At 42.0% G+C, this 20,415-nt stretch overlaps 2 protein-coding genes across 2 annotated transcripts in view; both read right to left on the bottom strand.

The window, feature by feature from the left end:
- The window catches only part of obscna (obscurin, cytoskeletal calmodulin and titin-interacting RhoGEF a), a 39,029-nt gene extending 28,698 nt beyond the window's left edge, over positions 1-10,331 (bottom strand). The window contains exons 1-16 of the mRNA XM_041935345.1: positions 10,292-10,331; positions 9,919-10,185; positions 8,856-9,017; positions 8,547-8,651; positions 8,176-8,442; positions 7,681-7,950; positions 7,237-7,503; positions 6,831-7,094; positions 6,458-6,724; positions 6,033-6,302; positions 5,630-5,896; positions 5,261-5,527; positions 3,959-4,225; positions 3,395-3,661; positions 2,555-2,821; positions 1,389-1,664 (exon numbers count right to left, since the gene is read on the bottom strand). Coding sequence (XP_041791279.1) covers positions 1,389-1,664; positions 2,555-2,821; positions 3,395-3,661; positions 3,959-4,225; positions 5,261-5,527; positions 5,630-5,896; positions 6,033-6,302; positions 6,458-6,724; positions 6,831-7,094; positions 7,237-7,503; positions 7,681-7,950; positions 8,176-8,442; positions 8,547-8,651; positions 8,856-9,017; positions 9,919-10,185; positions 10,292-10,331 — 3,790 coding nt within the window. The remainder of the gene's footprint in view (positions 1-1,388; positions 1,665-2,554; positions 2,822-3,394; positions 3,662-3,958; positions 4,226-5,260; positions 5,528-5,629; positions 5,897-6,032; positions 6,303-6,457; positions 6,725-6,830; positions 7,095-7,236; positions 7,504-7,680; positions 7,951-8,175; positions 8,443-8,546; positions 8,652-8,855; positions 9,018-9,918; positions 10,186-10,291) is intronic.
- A 3,554-nt stretch (positions 10,332-13,885) lies between these two features.
- On the bottom strand, positions 13,886-19,608 carry zgc:153738 (uncharacterized protein LOC558115 homolog; the record flags this gene model as incomplete). The annotated part of the gene is made up of 18 exons (XM_041935922.1): positions 13,886-13,999; positions 14,139-14,377; positions 14,468-14,645; positions 14,740-14,826; positions 15,208-15,407; positions 15,495-15,602; positions 15,882-15,964; positions 16,090-16,151; positions 16,253-16,339; positions 16,521-16,627; positions 16,792-16,867; positions 17,015-17,125; positions 17,211-17,295; positions 17,401-17,606; positions 18,402-18,473; positions 18,566-18,748; positions 19,013-19,132; positions 19,276-19,608. Coding segments are annotated over 18 exons (2,451 nt in total), but the record flags the coding sequence as incomplete, so codon positions are not given.
- Positions 19,609-20,415: the final 807 nt, after the last annotated feature.

Below are 20,415 nucleotides of genomic sequence, written 5' to 3'. Positions count from 1 at the left end.
TTATCCGATCATGCAGGGATTTGCTGTTTTCAATGGATTTCATAACACATTTTCTTGTCTTCAGTATGACAAGGAACATAATAAATGTTACATGGAAGTTACACTGCAGCAGTGTTGTCAGTGACATGGCATGTATGAAGATCTGTCATGCTCATAATCATGTTTCTAACTAACCATTCAGTTTAAACCGAGTGGAATGCAATGGATTATATGATAATCCATTATAGGTGGTGAGTTACATTTTCTATCCCCATGTCACAGCAGAAGCACTATTTCTGGCACAAACTATTAAACACATGGTATCACTTACATGAAAATACTAATGCTAGAGTTAAGCTAGAGAACTGTGTATGTGTGGGATGTATCTAATTGCAAAACTATTGCCTAAACATCCCATATCTACATCACATCTGCTGCATCTTTTCACCCAGCCTGTGAGAAGTAAAGTACAGTACACATGGAGTACTGTGACATTTAGCCATAAGCATGCTGGGTGACAAGATACGAAACAATAATCTCTCCATTGAGCTTAAGTGAAATGACATAATGGAGCTCACACAGTGCTAATACTGGGTCTATTTTGTTTTTATTGCACTTCATAAGAGCTGACCTCTTTGACGTCTGCGCTCAGGTGATTCTGTTGAATACATTAGGACATTGTTTAAAAGAAAGAAATGTGCTTAACAAAAGAATGAATCTTACATTGGTGGGGGAATTTTGTCTTAAACATCCCCTACCTCGAACAGTGAGCTCAGCAGTTGATTGGCTGTCTTTAGTCTTGCAGGTGTATTTGCCAGCATCGCTCTCCTCTACGTTGTTGATGAGCAGTTTAGTGAGACGCCCCTCCTGCTTCAGCTCATATTTCTCTCCAGGTTTGAGGATGACTCTGCCTTTTCTCCACTCCACTGGAGCTCCAGGTTTGGAGAGCTCGCAGCAGAAAACTCCACTTTCCCCTTCCTTCACCACCAGACACTGGATCTCTCGTTTAAATGTCACGGGAAGTGCTGTTGTGGGTTTGTAAGAAAATCCTGTATTCATTGATTGCATTGATTTGCTTACCAAAATGGGCTTGCAATGCTGCAATACACACAGCAGGCACCTACATTTTCCTGTTACCCCTCTCCTTAAAGTCACTTTGGTATCAGAGGTGTGGGTTTTTGGATTTTGCACTATACAAAATACACACACACTCGACATCTTAAGGGATCTGTGACTATGTTTTGCTAAGTCACAGGTGCTTGACTTATGTTAGCAAGATATATACTGAGACAACTGAATCATGAACGATGCCATCATCAAAATGGCCAAGTTACAGTCATATAATCATCATTTTAAATGTGCTGCAAAGCTAATATGTTTTCATTGATCTTTGCAAGCTTCATACTTACGTTTCACTTTGACTTCAGCTGTAGTTTTTTCATCTCCTGTGATGCAGCTGTACTTCCCTGCGTCCTCTGGTTGGATGTTGAGAATGGTCATCTCAGCTGTTTTTCCGTCTATCTTCATCTGATACTTTCCTCGAAATATCTCCTCGGACAGCACCTGACCCCCTCTCTGCCACTGCACGTGGACTCCCTTCTTAGACAGCTCACAGCGTAAAGTCACGCTGTTCCCTTCTTCAGCCTCCTGGGTCTTCAGGCTAACTTTAAATGTAGCAGGAACAGCTATTGAACCAAACACAGATAATGTTTATACATGTAAACCAGAACAAGGGGACAAACGTTAAAGAAGCTCTTTACAGGTAGCTCAATACACTTCTAAACTAAAATTCCCGCCTCACACTTGAATGCCTCTGCCAACCAGTCGAGTTTACATCCATGTCTGTCCAGTCACATAATATATGTGGTGAAGACTTTAAAAGAAGATATTAAGTGTATTTTTGTTTTTCCAGAAAAGTACAGAGGACTGGTACAGAGCTTCATCACATGGTGCAACAACAATCACATGAAGCTCAATATCAGCAAAATCAATGAGCTTGTGCTGGACTACAATGCTTCAAATATGGATGTTGCTACAAAGAAGCTACAAATTCTTAAACATGGATGCTTCACACACACATCTTCAACCCAGCAGCAAAGAAGATCTATGCAATCACCCAATTTCAAGGTCGACACCCAAGATTCGAGCAATTCATTATCTGACCAAATGTGAAATATGGTCACAGTCTCCCCTTCTGTTCCTGAGTTATGGTGTTGAATAATAAGTGTTTTTGCTGAATATTATGATGAAATCTTATCACTTCATCATTTTGTCCTATGAGACATTCTTGTGAAATTTTGCCATAATTAGTGTATGAATTCTTGAACTATGGCCAAAAACATGTTTTTTGAGGTCCCAGTGACCTTTGACCACTAATCAGTTCATCCTTGAGTCGAAGTTAACATTTGTGACAAGTTTGAAGACATTCCCTCAATGCATTCCTGAGATACTGCGTTTATGAGAATGGGATGGACGTATGGATGTATGTATCATCGGTACACAGGCATAAAAAGGGCTAATGACAACAAACAATGAAAAATAACAGAATAAGCGTCACTGCACACATGAACCATACCAATAACTTTAACCGTGGCTTTAGTCCTCTGCTCTCTACAGACACATGTGTAGACCCCGCTGTCCTCTGGATCAGCATCCCTGATGATCAACTCCCGGGCTGAGTCCCTCTGCTTCATCTGGTACTTCTCTCCATTCTCCAGCAGGTCTCCTCCAAGCCTCCACTCCACTGGGACACCAGGTTTAGAAATCTCACAATACAGCGTGATGCTATGTCCTTCCTCCACTTGGAGGTTCTTCAGCTTTTGCTTGAAGGTGACAGGAAGAGCTGAAAGGCAAAGATACAGTTAGTTAATGAGAAAGAAATCAAGAATTTAAACAGCAAGTAGCCTAATTTCCTGTGGTTAACTGTGATATTTTGGTTTTACACTAGTGCAAAGAATACTGATTATGTTTTGCATCTTGCTATATATCTATTCTGTCCTTCATTAATATGACTATTAATATGATGGCTACCATTAACAGTCAGAGTTGCAGTGGTCTCTATGTTTCCACAGATGCATGTGTAGATATCGCTGTCCTCAGGAGTTACATCAAAGATCCTCAGTTCAATCAGCATGTCTCTCTGCCTCATGTGATATTTCTCTCCACTCCTGATGAGTTCATTCCCTCTCCTCCTCCACTCCACCGTTTGACCAGGTTTGGACAGCTCACAGCGGAGAGCTGCAATGTTGCCCTCCTCAACCAGCACGTTCCTCAGCTTCTGTTTGAAGGTGACTGGGAGAGCTGAGGAGTCGTTGGTGAGATAAATAATTACTGATGTTGAATTCTTGATAATTCTCAGCGTTATTTGTGAAATCTGATTTGAAACTCATCAGCCTTTTGGTAAATCACGTCCTACCAGTGACTTGGAGAGTGGCAGATGTCATCTGATCAGCACAAACACAGCTGTAGACCCCACTGTCCTCAGGCACAGGCTTCCATATCAGGAGCTCCAGCGTGGTCTCCCTTTTCCTTATCTGGTACTTAACACCGTTCTTCAACAGCTCATGTCCCTTCCTCCATTCTACTGGAATCCCAGGTTTAGACAGCTCGCAGCGCAGGATGACATTGCTTCCTTCCTCTGCTTGCATGTTCTTTAACTGCTGTATAAATGTAATGGGGATAGCTGGAAAACAAAAGGTGACATTTTTTAGAAAATTTAGGTTCAGTTTGCTGCTGTTCAAGTGGCTATGTCAAACCACAGTCTAGACCATAGACTGAGTTAATGTGCATGTATCAGTATTACTGCAGAGCACAACTTCAAATCGGCAGCAATCAGGCACAGAAAATTTGTTTAACATCATACACTCCCGTGAAAGCATGGTTGGTAGATCACAAAAAAAGAAAAAATGACTTGCAAGTTTTTGGTATAATCAGGTATGGTAAAAATGCACATGAAGGCAAGGAAAATTTAATGACATACCATGTACTTTGAGGCTTGCTGTAGTGCGGTGATCTCTGCACTGACAGGTATATTCTCCTGAGTCCTCAGGCCTCAGGGCTTTGATGGTTAGGGAATTGATGGTCTTCCTCTGTTTTATCACATACTTGTCTCCAGACCTGATACTCTCAAAACCTTTCCTCCATTGGAATTGAACCCCTGGCAGAGAGTATTCACAAGTCAGGGTCACTCTCTCCCCCTCTTTGGCCTCCGCAGTCTGTAGTAGCTGGGTGAACTCTGCTGGGATGGCTAAACAGGAAAAACAGGAGGAATTTTTCAACAATTATGTGAAAAGCAAATGTTACTGCAAATGTTACCTATATGATCCTACATGACCACATTCCTCTGGCATTTAACGGTGAGCGATAGTAAGCAATAAGTGTAATAACAGTCAAATAAAATGCTATTCATACCTTTGACAGTTACAACAGCTCTCGTTGTAACAGATCCAGCACTGCACTCGTACACTCCAGCATCGTTGTTGCAGACCTCTCGAATCGTCAGCCGGGCTTCAGAGCCGGAACGACTGGCGAAATACCTTGAGGAGTTCCACATTAGGCAGCCATCTTTGTACCACAGGATGTGACATGGCTTGGAGGTCACACAAGACAAAACCAAACCACCACCTTCAATAGCCTCACAGTCTTCCAGTGCTTTAATGATGGTGGGACGCCTCTCTGGTGACACAGAGAGATGAAGCCAAATTAAGACCAAATGAAATGTGAGATAACAAGATACAAGATAAATCTCTGTGGCAGATTTAAGTCTCACCTCTAACTAACAGCGAGGCGTACGATCTTTTGTCCCCTGCTGCAAAGGAGATAGTGCCGGTGTCTCTGCGGGCGAGCTGCCTAAATGTGAGGGTGTGGTAGCCTCCAGGCACCATCTGGATTTCATTGAGGTCATTGGTGTACAGCAGCGTCTCGTCCAGATACCACTTGACCCCAGTGTAGTCACTGGGACAAATTCGACACCTGAATGTGACTGTGTCGCCCTCCAGACACTCAACATCCTCTAATTCATCCAGGATCAACACCCTCTGCCCTGAGAGAAACATAGAAAGGATGCCTCAATCAACATCCTCAGTAATTTTCTGAACATTACACTCAATAATGATAAAACCTGAGCAATATTTTATGGGGTTTGTCAAAGGTTTTTAGTTCAGCATTTGTATCCACAGTGAGGATATATTAATTTGCTCATGTGCTGTATCAACCATATATATCGTTATTCTGTTAATATGCATGACCACAGTGAGGCAATGCTCTGTGGTCCTGGTCTCACCTTGTACAGTGAGCTGTGCCCGGCTCTGCATGGTACCGACATCACATATGTATATGTCAGCGTCTGATTTCTCCAGACAGGTGATGGTCAGGGACAGCACCACACCCCTCTGCCTCATGACATACTTCCTACCGGACCTCAGCTCCACCATGCCCTTCAGCCAGGTCACCCGCTTGGCAGGACGCCTGGTCTCACACTCCAGGGTCACTTTACCCTTTTCCTCTGCTGCCGTGTCCCTTAACTCCCTTGCAAATGTGTGCTGGAGTTCTGAAAGGAATAATGAAGATTAGAAAACTCAAGCTCCACATATAACACTGCAGTCAATATTCCACTTTGTAAATATGAATTATTTTGAAAGCCCACACCTACCCCTGATCTCCAGCTTGGCACGTGAGGCAACGCCTTCAGCCTCACAGCAGTAATCTCCAGAGTCTCTGATGGTGGTATTCTTGATCACCAGTCTCGCCAGGTTCTTCTCCACAGTCATCTCATATTTAGGGCTCTGCCTAATCAAATGGCCATTTTTCAGCCAGTGGATGGTGATGTCTGGTTTGGTGATCTCGCAGCTCAGCTCTGCATCCTCACCCGGCACCGCCTTGACGTTCAACAGGTCCCTGAAGATGTGCACTGGCTTCTCTGAGGGAGAGAACTTACATTCAGGCTTTTATGTTTAAATGCATTTTAAAACAAAATACAGAGACAGGTTTCCTGACATACACAAACAGAGACAAAGCCGTGCTGATCATTTTATCTGAGACAGCCAGGTACTCACCTTTAACAAAGAGCATGGTCCTGCAGCTTAGGTCTTTAATCGTGAAGACCACGTCTCCAGCGTCGGTCAGCGTAGCATCTCTGATGGTCATCTTATACTTTCGACCATTGTTGATAACCTGGATACGGCTATTGGTGATCACCACCTGGCCATTGATGGTCCAGGATGGCTCATCATTGATATCATGAGAGAGGTGACAATCAAAAGTGCAGCTTTCGCCTTCCAGGACAGATGTTGTCTTCATACGCTGAACAATAGTGATGTGTAAGTCTGCAGATAAATGTAATAACAAAGCAGCCATGTTACGGTAAATATATCTTAGCAAGTGCTTCTATCATTATATAAATCATTTGGCGGCACTGTCATCAAAAGGCGGACAGCTTAATGTGAACACAACACAGACATTTTTTTTCCCTTCTACTCACCATGTACAGAAACTTTAGCCTTGGTCTGGCTGGTGCCCAGGTCACAGGTGTACTGCCCAGCATCATCCTTGCTCAAGGAATGAATGATCAGTGCCATGGACTTCCCAAACTGGAGTAACTCATGTTTATCATCAGCAGCCAGAACCATACCATCCTTCTTCCAAATGGGGGTCACTGTTTCTTTGGAAATTTCACACTGCAGGCAGACTTCCCCTTGCTCTTCTCCTACTGCATCCTCCAGAGACCTCAGGAACACTGCCGGACGCTCTGGAGCCAATAACATGATTCATTGTGTTTCTCAGAAGGAAACAAATATACAGTTAAGCATCAGAAGAACTCTTAATCATACACTTGAGTTATTCCACTTGCTGACCTTTGACCTTTAAGGTGGTAGTCTCAGAGAGAAGGCCTGCTTTGAAGGTGACCCTGCTCTCCTGTGGCCGCAGCTTTTTGATTGTGAGGCTGTGCATAGTGCCCATGTGCTGGATCCTGCTGATGGCGTTGGAATATAGACGCACATTGTTGAGGAGCCACTCCACATTGGCAATCACGTAGTTGAGCTCACATGAGAACGTGGCAAAGCCATCCTCCTCAATTTCAACTGGCTCAAGGTGTTTAACCAACTTCAATGTTCGCACTGCAATTAAGGGGGAAGAAGATGATGCCAAATGATCAACTGAGCTAACATACAGTAAATCTGGAAACAATGAACAGCCAATATAGAAAGTGTTATTACCTTAATTCATACCCCAGCTTTCCTCAGACCAAGTCCAACCTACCTTCTACTTTCACGTGTGCGGTGCTCTGTGCGCCTCCAGCCACGCAGCGATACTGTCCTGCATCTATCCCTGTCAAGCCATGAATGGTCAGCTGTGCCCGTTTCCCTTCCCTCTTCATGCTGTACTTGTTTGAGGTCTTCAGAGCTGTGCGACCTTTAAACCACCGCACCACCCTGGGAGAGGGGGCAAACCCACAGCTCAAAGTCACAGAGCTGTTCTCCTTCACCTCGACGTCGTCCAAGTGGTGGGCAACCTGAAGGGGTCGCTCTAGAGGAGGAGTGGATGTAAAGCTGCTTAATGAGACACTCTTTCTATAAATTCATTCAATTTATCCACTTCAATAATAAATGGTTGTACATTGTTACAGTACAATAATAACAATTAAACATCCAATGCTATGACAGCTTCAGATTGCTTTATCCACAGTATTTCTTCCATACTCACCCTTGACAGTAAGCTGGGCAGTGGAACGACTCTTGCCAGCTACAAAGAGCACAGGGCCTGACATGGAGCTGTCAGTGGAAGTGACACAGAGGCTGTGGAGGGTGCCCTCCCTGTTGATGTTCACTGCTGCGCTGGGCTCCAGCACCTCACCATTCAGGGTCCACCGGGGCGGCCTCCCTGACTTCAGGCTGGTCTCGACTTGGAAGAGCGCTGGCTCTGGCTCCATCACCTCCACTGAGCTCATCCCCCTTACTATGCTGATAGCCTGCTCTGCATGTACAGCCATGAAACACATACCACTACTAACACAACTCCTCATTTATAATGATACAAATATCACTCTATATGTGTAGTTTGCACATTAGAAACACGTTTGCAAGTAGGCATCACTGATGATATGGTAAGTATCTTGAGGGTGTGGTTGCATGAATGCAAAAATCACTGTAGGCCATAAATCATTGTGACTTATATGATTGTTGTAAGCAGGCATCTCACCCTCCACCAGAAGCTGACAAGAGGTTTTGTCATCTCCTGCATCACAGGTGTAGGTGTCCTCATCTGAAGAGCAGACGTCATCGATGGTCAGTTGCCTGTAGATATCTTGGCTGATTAGTTGGTACTTCTTACTTGGCAGGAGCTCCTTCCTGTTCTTGTACCACCTGACCTGAGCATTAGGCCGTGACACCTGACATTCCAGCAGACCCCGGTGGCGATACATGGCTATCTTGACCCTCAGAGGACGCACTATTTGGACTGGGAGCTCTGAGAAAGGGAGGAACAGGCTGTGAACCTTAAGTGAGCGAATGGGGTCAGGCATCATTTCCTTCATTATTCCATGTTAAATTGTGACATAATAAGCGGCTCACCTTTGACTGTGAGAGTTGCATAGGATGAAACACGCTCTGCAGTGAATCTGATCTCTCCAGCATGCTCTGGCCTGACTGACTTGAATGACAGAGTGTGTGTTTTACCTACAATCAGATCACAGCAAAATGTAGCGTATGTAACCAGGTTTAATACTTTCTTTTTATATATACATTTACACCTAGGAACTGCTGGTACAACCACGGTGAGCAGCTTCTTGGCAAAGTTGAGTGTACAAAGAAACAATCACTGAGGAGTATTTCTACTCTTTAGGCTTTAGTTTCAATAAACCCATGCGGTTGGCCTCTTACCCTGGTGTCTGATTTTGATGTTGTCGCCATGTCGAATTCGGCAGTCATCTCTGTACCACCGACCATCCACATCCACCTGGTTGACCTCACACAGGAAGTTCACGAGTTGACGCTCCATTGTATCAACATCCTCCAGTTCCTTCACTATCTGGATGTCCCTAGCTGGCAGAAGATAACCGAAACATGGCTTTAAAATTCAGTAAAAGCAATGACTTTTTGGTGAGAGTGTTTGAGTGTTGTTTGTTAATTCATACAGGTGATGAGGCTCTGATGTAGCAAAATGATTCAAAGTGTTTTTATAGCCATGCCAGCAGCTCTGTGAGACTGTAGGCACAGCTGTATGTATAATGGTACATGTTGATGTTTGGCAGGTATAACATTTACCATTTTACAATCTTAATTTAGCGCACTAGCATGCTAACAATTGTTAATTAGTACTAAACATAAAGTAGCGCTGAGGTTGATGGGAAGTTCATTAGTTTTGCAGGTTCATAAACTAATGCATTGGACAATGTATAACTAGATGAAAGGTCAAGTGATCAAAATTATTACAATTCTTCATCTGGGCACCATGAATGTCTGTTGGGATATTTCAATAGAAACCAAAAATGTCTCTGCTAGCAGAAAAGTCACAAGGATTCATCCTCTAGGGACCATGAATATCTGGAGTGGTAGTGGTGGGCCAAATGACTGACCATCCTCAGAGACCTGTCGCTAATGTGGCTGAAAGACATTTGAGCATTATTTTTTCCTGTTGGATCAACTAAGATTTCACAATGTGCATGGTCCTTTATCTATCTTATGTTTTATTTTTTGCTTATTTACTCATGTGCAATTGTATAAATCAACAAAACACTTAATCTACATTAGGCTATTACCTTACGCAGTAATATACAAATGCAAGCATATTCTAATTATTTGCTATATGATTTGAATATTTAGGCCTTGGTCAGGTCTCGGCTTTGATCTTGATTTGACCTGACATGTCCATTGTCTTGGTACCATGGACACAGAATGAAATACTGATGCCATTGAAGTAGCACAGTCTATAACACCATCTTACCTCTGACACTGAGTCTGCCGGACGTCTGAATGCCGTTGGCCTGAAAAGAGAACAGGCCTGCGTCTCCCAAAGCCACTCTGTTCAGTATGAGGGAGTGCTTCTTCCCATGCGTGCTGATGCGACAGTTGGGCTTCGACTTGAGCTGCATCCCATCTCTGGTCCACACACCCTCGATGTAGGCGAGGTTAAGGGTCACCTCAAAGGAGCAGCTCTCACACTCAGACACCTCTACGTCCTCCAAGGCCTTCACCACCTGCAGACGGTTCTCTGGCACGCACACACAGACACACACACAAACACACACGCAGCATTAGAAAGTCAAAAGCTCATTGCATTGTCTACACTGAAATTACAACTGTGTGTGAGAACTTACTTGCAGCAGCTACTATTCCTCCAGCTTTGTTGTCTCCCATGCTTGCTGCTCTTCTCTCAATGTGATTGTGGGTTCTTGTTTGCTTTTCACCACAGTTATCAGAGAGGGGCTACAACTACAACATAATGAAACTATGTATTAGGTAATAGTTTGGCTCAGAAAATAATGCCTTTTATCGCTGTAAAATGGGATACCGGGGCCTGCCATAAAACCACCAGCAACTCATTCACACCTCATTCACACTTACTGGCATTCAGATGCTTTTCAGGTCTACACTGTAGATATTGATTTAGAATAGCAATATATGTCTTGCATGCCAAACAAATTCCCCTCAGGCTAATAATCATATAAACCATCACTTCCAAAATGGCAACATGGTCAAGATGGATACATGTGGCATCACCCTCATATGGTTTATCCCTGTGATGGCATGCCAGTCCTCCTCAGTAAGGAGAAGGAGAGTAATCTCTGTCACCTCACTTGGCTGAGCTCAGCACCACCAATATAGACTCAGCTGTGATGCCACCTCCATGAGGCTGCATGCGCTGAACTGGGCAGCTTTAAAAAACAAACGAGTGGCCAAATGAGAACTGCCGATTACCAGAGTGATTGATATGATATTTGAGACCATGAAACACTTTTCGGAGTGGAGTCGGCTCCTCCCACTGTCATTAGGGACATGAGGCTGTTTAAGCACTGCAAGAGGAGGGTTGTCTATCTCATACCAGCTAAAATGACATTTCATAATGCGTCACACAATGACAGTGGATTTGCCAACCATCATCTAGATTAACTCTAGAGGACTTCAAAGTTATGATAAATCCAGCGAGATGGAAATAAAAACAACTCAAAACAGCTAAGAGTGAAATAAACAATATACTCACTAAGAATTTGGCCTAACAGGAAACCATATCTTAAAACTCATGTTCCACATTCAACTATAGTTTTGCATCAGCACTTCCATAAAATTCTAAAATTCAAAACCACCAAAATAACACAAGAACATACATATCAGATTTAAATGCAGTGATGCACCCACCTTCAACTTAGACAGGTGTTTTCTAGAGAGAATAAATCCTTGCATGCCCTCTTCTCACACCGATGGCAAAAAACAAAACACAGTCACCGGAAAAAAGAGCTGCATAAAACATCCACCATGGCAACAGATCTCTCGAGTCTTGTCTTGTTTCTCACAAAGCCTTTCAGATTAACAACAAACATTTAGCCAAAGGAGAGCATGCCCAGGTTTGTGAGCTGCGTCCCCGTCCCCAAAGCAGACAGCCTATAGTGCTTTCTCTTTTTTCCTCGCTTTGATGGCGTGTAGTGCTGAACAGCTGACATATCTCTCCCCACACACTAACCTCCAAAATAGCCTTCTGTCAGTATGAGGGCAAAGATAGCTTTGGCTTTAATGGTGAGAGGTAACTCATGTCCAGCATCAGTAAAAACAATCAAAATGTATACAATAGGCTTAGCGTGATGTTTTTCTAGTGTGCATGAATGAGTGAGAGACAGGCTTAGTGCAAATTATTTGAAAGCATCTCAGTAAGTGAAAGATACCTTCATGTACTATGAAGATGTAGGTGTGTAGTCTACACAATTTCTGCATTCTGCACATGGGTGTGTTGCTTTGCACACAATCAAGTTCACTATCAGGTTGCTGGCAAAGATCTTCAGTCCAAAGCAGAATTACATCAGTCTGTGCATTATAAGGCTCATGTAGTTTAATCACGTGCTCTTTACAATACTGACCCATATCTGTCAGTGTGCTAAACCTCTGGTTAGAGAGATCAAAGTACATGGATCTCCACAGGGAGTTTCCACCACTGCTGCAGTTGAAAGGTCACAAAAGATTAAACGATATAAAGGCACACTCATCCTCTCGTAAATAACGTCCGAACCAAATTCCCTTGTGTACTGACATCAGAGTAAGTGAAGGTGGTTTGCTGCTGTGATGACTGAGCCGTCAATTCTAGGTGCTTAAAGGACATCAGACTAAAAAACAAAGCAATAAAACTAACACAGCAGCCATGCAAAGCAGATATTGATTCCACATAGCAGGGAAATGCCAATGCACCCACCTCTAGCTCCTCATACCCCAACATATGTTGGGCTAAGGTGTTTCTGTTTGCATTACAACAACAAGATCAAAATTTGTGGGGTTCCCTCATCCTGACAGCAAGACAGAACAAAGCCAACGCTACCCAGCATTGTGTTCGCCTCAGTTTGACAGACAGCTCCATGTGCCGCCGAGCACTCCTAAGTCCAGTGAAGCTCGACAGGATAATCTCTGTGCAGTCTGGGGCACAAAAAACAACTTGTCATCAGTGAGACGGGAATGATGGCTCGCAGAGGCAAACCAGTCTCATTTTACAGAGCAAGCAGCCCATTCATTACAAAGCTTTTAACAGCTTTCTCAGACATTTGAGTGGGAAAGGATGACAGTCAAGTTTAGGTACATCTGAAGAATTTCTGCTTATGCATCCCCAACAGAACATGCATTTCACTGGATGTCAAATCCCTGTGATTGACATAAGTAAAGGTCCGAAATCATGTCCCGCCACAGTGAAAATGGTCAACAATCTTGAAATGTGGGCCTTCACTTGTGTAGCATCCTACCAATGGCGTACATAGGCTAAAAATAAAGTAATGTTAAAGGAACTGAGGCAACGTGAGGATGTGTTGAGTGAATTTAGAACTCGACAAAACAGCTGAACACGCCACCTAAGCCTCTGGATCCTTGTTTGGAAACACTCCCCCCTCCTGTGTGTCACATTTCCTCTGGTTCAGACTCTCTACACCTGACAGCCGTCATAATGGAAGAACATAAATATGTTCAAAATACTGTATATATTCGATCTACCATGGTCATGTGTTCATCAGTCCTGGGACCTAGAAAGTCATCTCACCCAGGTGTTGTGTCTAACACCATAATGGTAGTGTGCTATTTTCTCAAATGTAGAATTTCATGTCATAGCCAGGCAGCCATAGCCATACAGTAGAACAACCTTAGATGACCTTGACTGAAGCAAATAAAAGAGACAGTCTTGGCATGTCTAATTACAGCGTGGCCTTGGATCTGATATACAGTTGCCATAGGAGTTAGTGCACCCCAGCCACGCCACTTAATGCATTTCAGACCATATTCCTAAGGAATATGTAGTTTGTTCGGCTGAATATTGTGGTAAATATTTCAACAAGGACCAGTCATCCAGTGGATCAAGTCCAAAAATAATCGCACGTAGAAGAAGGTATCACAAGGTTTAAAGCAAATATAACACAAACACGGAGAAGGAAAACAATGCTGAGATTTGATTAGTGATAAGAGCAGAAATAGAGCAGTTATATATGTTATTCTTTGGAGCAAGTTTCAGTAATTGGTCAAAGAATGATACTGTATTATGTTTTCTAGTGTAAGTATTTCACTGGTTACAAATGTCTGCTGCATCCTCAAATACTGACAGCCCCAACAGCAAAACACGCAACAAAAACATGGCCGCTTTCAATTTAATGTATTTATTTATTAGGGGACAGTTAACAGAAGGCAATTCACACACTCTAGATTCAGTTGTGATGAAAACATGATACGCAAACTTATTTTTTCCTTTTTTTCTTTGCATCTTTGCCTTTAACAGGTGCCTCCTCTTCTTCCTTTCCTGTGGCAGCTTTAATCCTCTTCTTTCCCAGGGGGGTCTTTGCATACCAATTCTGGTGATATGCAAGAAAAAAAATCAATAATTTAAGAACAAACTAAGCAAATACAATCATGTTATTAAAATAAGTTGCCAGCAAAGCAGTTACAATCATGAAAATGCAGCAGAAACAAAATATGACAAATGCACTGTACTTTAAGGGCCTCCTCTTCTTCCTGAAACACGGGGTCGATCTTGGCTAATGGAGCAACAAACTCGGCAGCAGTCAGTGGTCTGTTTGCCTGCTGCAGGATGCGACGCTTGGTGACAACACTGTGGATCACCTGGACCATGTGACCTGGTGTGTAACCATCAGAAATCTTCGCCAGGGAGCTGAGGTCCAGCGCACTGGTTACATCACCTCCCTGCTTTTTGATCAGTTTCTTCCACAAGACTGAAGACAGAGTCAAAGGTATTTTTTCTCACCCACAGCCAAAGAGATCATTAACTTAATACTGACAACTTCAACTGTTTCTATTCTTACTGTATCTTGAGCCGTAGTCAGGTCTGGGGATGAGAATGATTTTGCTGTACATTTTACACAGTGACTTGATATCAGCACTTAGCGGGTCTTTAGTTGTTCCTATGATCAGAACACGATCCTCTGCTTTGATCAACTTGAGAGACTTGGACAAGTCTTTCTTCAAGCGTTTGGGATCTAACTGTTTACACATGAAAACTGGTTTTAATTACCATGCAAATCAACATTTAAACAGCATGATAAAGATGTTCATCTTTCATCTTGCTCAGAAATACCTCTTTTTCTTCCTTGGGAACTTTCTTGTAGAACATCTTTTCCGTGTCTTCAATCCATATTACCGAAGGTTGAAGCAATCTCGCAACCTGTGCGAAGATGATTATGCAGAACTGCATTTTTACTTTCTGGGCAAGTCAAAATGTTCATACCAGTGAGAGGCACTTCAAAAAAGTCTTCATGCTCCATCAAATTCACCACGAAATATTAACTTAACTTAATCATAGTCCTAAGTACGACAGGACAACATACTGCCCCACATTTCACAACCCAGGCTGGGAAGATACTCAGATAGCCACTGTTTGATTTACAGCTTTTAGTCATGACACCTCTTAAACATCATTCATACAGGTTGGATTAAATTTACACTCAAACATTGTAGGTGAGGATTATGACTTAAAAAAAAAATATATATATATATATATATATATATAGATAGATAGATAGATAGATAGATAGATGCATGTTACCTTAAACACCACGTGAAGCATCATGGTAAGGCCACTCTTGCCTGGGTACTTTCCTGATGTGTTCAGGGGAGACAGATCAAACAGGTTGGCACCCGTCTCCTGGCAGATTGCATGAACCAACATCTTCTTACCCACGCCTGCCGGCCCTGCCAGTAGGATGGCCTTTGTCAGAGGAGCCTTCTCATGAACCACCTGAGAGCCTGCAGACAACATGCATCTTACATTCAAACCATGATGAATATTTTCAGTTGCATTTATTTTGAATATGACTTGAATAACTTTCATACCTAATGGTAAAATAGCATAAAGAGATAAGACCTGCCGCACATCTGACATTGATGGCATGGGCTCAATGTCATTTTGCCTCAGTGTGGTCCCTAAGTAGCTATAGTCACCTAGGAAGAGGGGGAAACAACTATGAAGACCAATCGCTATTAATCTGCAAAGTGAATTATTGGGAAAACTGCAAGAAAAGACTTCAAATAAGAAATTGTTCATTGTGATCATAGTGTTTTGGCAATCACACACCAGAAGAGGGCAGCACACTGCCATTAAATAGCCTCTAGTTACCTTTGCATTGATTGCATTCAGATTAAAATCTCCATACAATTATGATCATAGAAACACAAAATCAGTTCTGAAACACAACACACAAACAATATACAAAGTCTTACCCAAGTAATCCTGCAGCCTAACATTGTTTGCCTGTTTCAACAAGCCCTGTTCCACCAGCTCCTGACACAGAGACTCAAGAGTCCTAATAGACGTGAATAAATCATGTAATCATTTTCTCTATATTTGCACTAATCTGTCGAGTGTGCACAACTCAGTTCTGTACTGAAACGTTTACACTGCATCAGTGCATCCACTGTGTGACCTCACCTATCAGATGTCAAATCTTTCTCCTTTTTCTTCTTCTTCCCACTCTTTGACCCTTTCTTCTTCTGCAGGGTTAAAAAAATATCACAACACAGCTCACAGTTATGTCAACTGTAACCAAACTTCTCAAACAAATACAATGTGTTCTTTGTCTTTCACTTACTACCTTGGCATTTCCTTTGGTTTTACCACCCTTGTCTTTATCCACAGCGAGCTTCCATTCAGCCAGCTCTTGTCTCATCTTCTCATCAACCTGATACAAGCAAAACAGATCAGTGAGTGCATCTGCAGGTGGTGCTTTAATCAGCTTTAAACACCAAAGAAAGAGACAATGAGCTGCTAAAATTATTGAATTGATGCTCAATTTCCGGTTAGTTTGATTGTTGAATTCCTAACGCACTTCAAAATGCTTTTTATTCTGTAGTCAGCGTCACCTGTACTCTTATCTCTGCCTCAATGACTTTTCTCTTATTTTCTTTGATCAGCTCCACCTCGTGCCTCTGGCTGAAGTTTGTGGACTCGTTGCGAGTTTGCCAAAAATCTGAGGATGACAATTCAATTCAGTCCTTATTTATGTAAATGAGTAACTATTACATTGCTCTCCCATCTAGACAACACACTAAAAAAATGGTTTTGAACTGAATGTGAACTTAAAAGTGTTGACTTTCCACTGGATATCTTCACCTTTTTTCAGTTTCAACATACCTACAAAGGTTTTGTTCCCCATTTCCAAGTCCAACAGAAAAGCCGAAGGCAGCATCTTCAAACCTGCCTCCTCTTCCTGTGATTCAGAATAAAGTTACATTTATTCACTGACTGTGCAGAATGATACTGTTAGATCGGTTTGAATATGTGAAATCACACTTATTCCATAATCTAATCCATTTTAAATCATAAAAATGTATTTCATATGGTTGTGAGCACTTACTTTCTCATTATCTTTCCCCTTGTCCTTCTTCCCCTTCTCCTTCTTCTCCTCTTTCCCTTTTGGCTTGTTGTTGGAATCCTCCTCTTCCTTTGCAGCAATTTCTTCCATTAACTGCAAAATGTGTGCACACACATCAGTCTCCTTCTGAAAACTACTATAAAATTTCAGCATATTTTTGTCCCAGGAGGTATTTTACCTGCTGAGGTTCCTTTTCAGCAAAAATGAAAGCCGAGCCTCCATCCTCTTCATCTGGATAGTCTGGGAATGATCCTGTAGCATCTCTATTTAAAAACAAGCAAACAGAAGAGAACACAACTATTTGATTAATTTCACTGAATGTGGAAATGCTCCACTAATATAACAAAAAGCATTACAATCCACCTTACCGGCATTCAATGAACCATTGTCGGATTTGGTCTTTCATGGTCTTGCTCATGTCATGACCTTCCACATCCCGTAGTTGGTTTGTGACAGCCACTACAGACTTCTGATAGTCATCTTCATGCTCCTCCTGTTTAATCCGTGTGCAAGCTTCACTGGCCTGGGCAGTGATTTCTGCAGGACATGGCCCCTGGTATTTTGGATCCATGGCCTAACATGGGAGTGACCAAACATAGTCTGTGCTCCATTGTAACAGCTTTAAACATCTTCACAGAGGTAAAGAGATACCTATTAAAGGAAATACTTCACTTCATGCTAAAGCAGTCATTTATCTTATCACTTGCCCCTGTGGTAAGACACATGTTGAAAAGACGAGTAGAGCAGTAAAAACTCGTTTTGCTGAACACTTAAAAATTTAAACTCAAAACACATCAATTATCCAGTAGCAGCACATTTCCTTGTATTTTGTGTAATGTACCTCTATTTAGAAAGAAATCTATTTAAATGTATGTATTCTTAACATTTGGTAAGATACTTAACCAAAACATAAATCTCCATATGAGTTACAAGACACAGTGTTTGTCACTTTGTTTGAAGTTATGTGATTGGTTGTAGCTTCTGTCACTGTGTTGTAGTCACCCTCAGATGGTTTACTAAGTGATCAGCACCTTACTAACCCTACTATAAAAACCTACACTCCTTTATTTACTGCAAGCTCTCAGAAGGAAATTACATATAAAAAGCACTTTCATATTCATTCAAAATATTGCACGACAGCTTTCATGATATAGTTGCTTTTTTTAACAGAACAAAGGTTTAAAAATGCCAGTATGTCTGTCTTAACTTAATCTCAGGCAAGACAGAGGATGACATAAGGTCTTAAAGTATACATATCATTCAGCTTTTAGACTGGTTTCATTTGAACTGCTGGTGGTTTTGTGAAACATTGTGGACCTATTTTTACAGTTTAAGACAACTAGCAAAACTGATGGTCCATTTTACTCACCATTCCCAGGAAAATCATTTCTTCATCCCGGGCGATCTTTGCTCTCTTCCTCTGTGTGTAGCCCCTCCACACCTGCACACATTCAACCAAATTTTTCAGCATGGAAGATGACGTAAGCCAAAGAAAGAGGCTGAGAAAGAGGCATGTAGGATTATGTTGACAACCTTCTGAATGCAGACTGCGGCCAGCTCAATGCCAGCTGTTCCTGGGTCCTTGGTCCTGTACATCCTGTTCATATTTCTGCTTTCTTCATTCAACTTTGCCCTAAGGCGTCCTTGGCGGGCCCTCTCCGCCACTTGAATGATCTTAATGGCCTCCTCTTGACTCATGTCCTTCCCCAATAGAGGCTGAAAAGTGGACAAAACATCTGAAATCATTTTCTGCTTGCCATTGATTCATTAAATGTAGCAGTCATTCAATTAAAGTTATTATTTTTGTTTCACAGTTAGAGCACATACTGTATATATTAAACTTTTATCCTGTTAAGATTTTGGATGTAACAAAATGAAATCATAAAAGAACAAAGAAAGTCAGAAAATTCCAAGTCCTGCACCTAAAGGGCTTTAAATAAGATTTAAATAAGAAAATAAGATGGCTACATTTCAACTCACCTCTGGGCTTTCAGTAACCTCCACCATTTTAAGGATGTCTGTCAACAATGTCTTTCGTTCCTGGAGTTCTTTGCTGCGGTCACTGATGAAATAGCGAGGGATAGGAATCTCAAGGTCTGCCTAGAGTGACAACAAAGAAACATATGTCGAGTTTTGTCAAAACTGAATGGTCATCCCTGATAAATCCAATGCCTGCTGTGAATAAGTCAATGAAATTTTGTTGAGGTAATTTCATTATACTTGCATTGAAACATGAAACTCACAGGTGTAAGCTTCAAGTCGTGAAGGACGTCATCCATGTAGTGGTACTCTGAAAACTCTTTTTCCACCATTTCATTCTTCAGCTCTAGCACCCTTCCCATTACACCATCAAGAATCGCACGAACGACTCGCCTCTTCTGAGGATGGATCATCTGGTCATACAGCTTCTCCAGCTGTCTGAAGATTTGGATGTAGCGCACATAAAGCATTGCAAGACGCTGGAAGAACACCACCCTGTCCTTTTCTGGGCGAGGGGGCTCAGCAGACAGTTCCTCAGTTAGCAGACGGCTCAACTCTAAGTGGACATCTGCCCACAGCTGGTTGTATGTCCTGGAACAGAGTTAGCAATCAGGTTAAAATTGTATTTTAACTAATGTTAGGCATGTGATAATCACAAAGTAATGTCATAATTTATACAGGCCATACATTATTCGTAGTAAAACACTCAAAACCAAGAATAAGGACAAGATGGAAGGTTTGATTTTTTTTGTTGTTGTTGTTGTTGTTTTTCCTTTTAGTGTCTGTTGTGGTACTTGTAAATTTGTTTCATAAAAGTTAATGGGTAACTAAGGGTAGCAAAGCTAGAATTTTAAAGGGTAGCAATGCCAGAACTGCTGCCAGTTAGCCAGCAGGAGTCTCATTTCCTAACAGTCACTGAAAAGCCAGAGTCTGGATTCATTCACCAGCAGTATTGTGTCATTTGTGTTACTATATTGTTTGTCACTGCATCCAACCTGCTGCCACGAACCAGGTTTTGGAAATATTACTTTCAATAAACGTTGTTTTATTGTTAACATGTATTGCCTTCTGTCGTGTTGTTGGTTTTAGTTACAAGACTAAGTATTGCATACTTATATGTGGACGTTTCGTGCACAGCATAATAGTACAACTTTGCTTTAACATTGCTAGGGTTGTTAGCGTAAAAGTAGTTCGGTTGCTGAAGTTACATTTGACGAGCTAACTACGGTGGCTAGCTGCTGGCTACAACCTTTCAGCAATAATAGCAGCGGTGGTTGCTTCGAAGTTTACCTTTGCGACATGTCGCTGCCTCCAGATACAGAAAAAAATGTCTTCAGTTACAGTTATACAAGTCAAAAGTTACAGTGTGAAAACGTAAACTAACGTGAGCCACAGTGTGTCAC

The sequence above is a fragment of the Chelmon rostratus genome, chromosome 4 (assembly GCF_017976325.1).
Source record: "Chelmon rostratus isolate fCheRos1 chromosome 4, fCheRos1.pri, whole genome shotgun sequence".
In the NCBI taxonomy this organism is placed as follows: domain Eukaryota; kingdom Metazoa; phylum Chordata; class Actinopteri; order Chaetodontiformes; family Chaetodontidae; genus Chelmon; species Chelmon rostratus.
The sequence above is the reverse complement of the archived record's forward strand: the minus strand, read 5'-3'. Positions and strand labels throughout refer to the sequence as shown.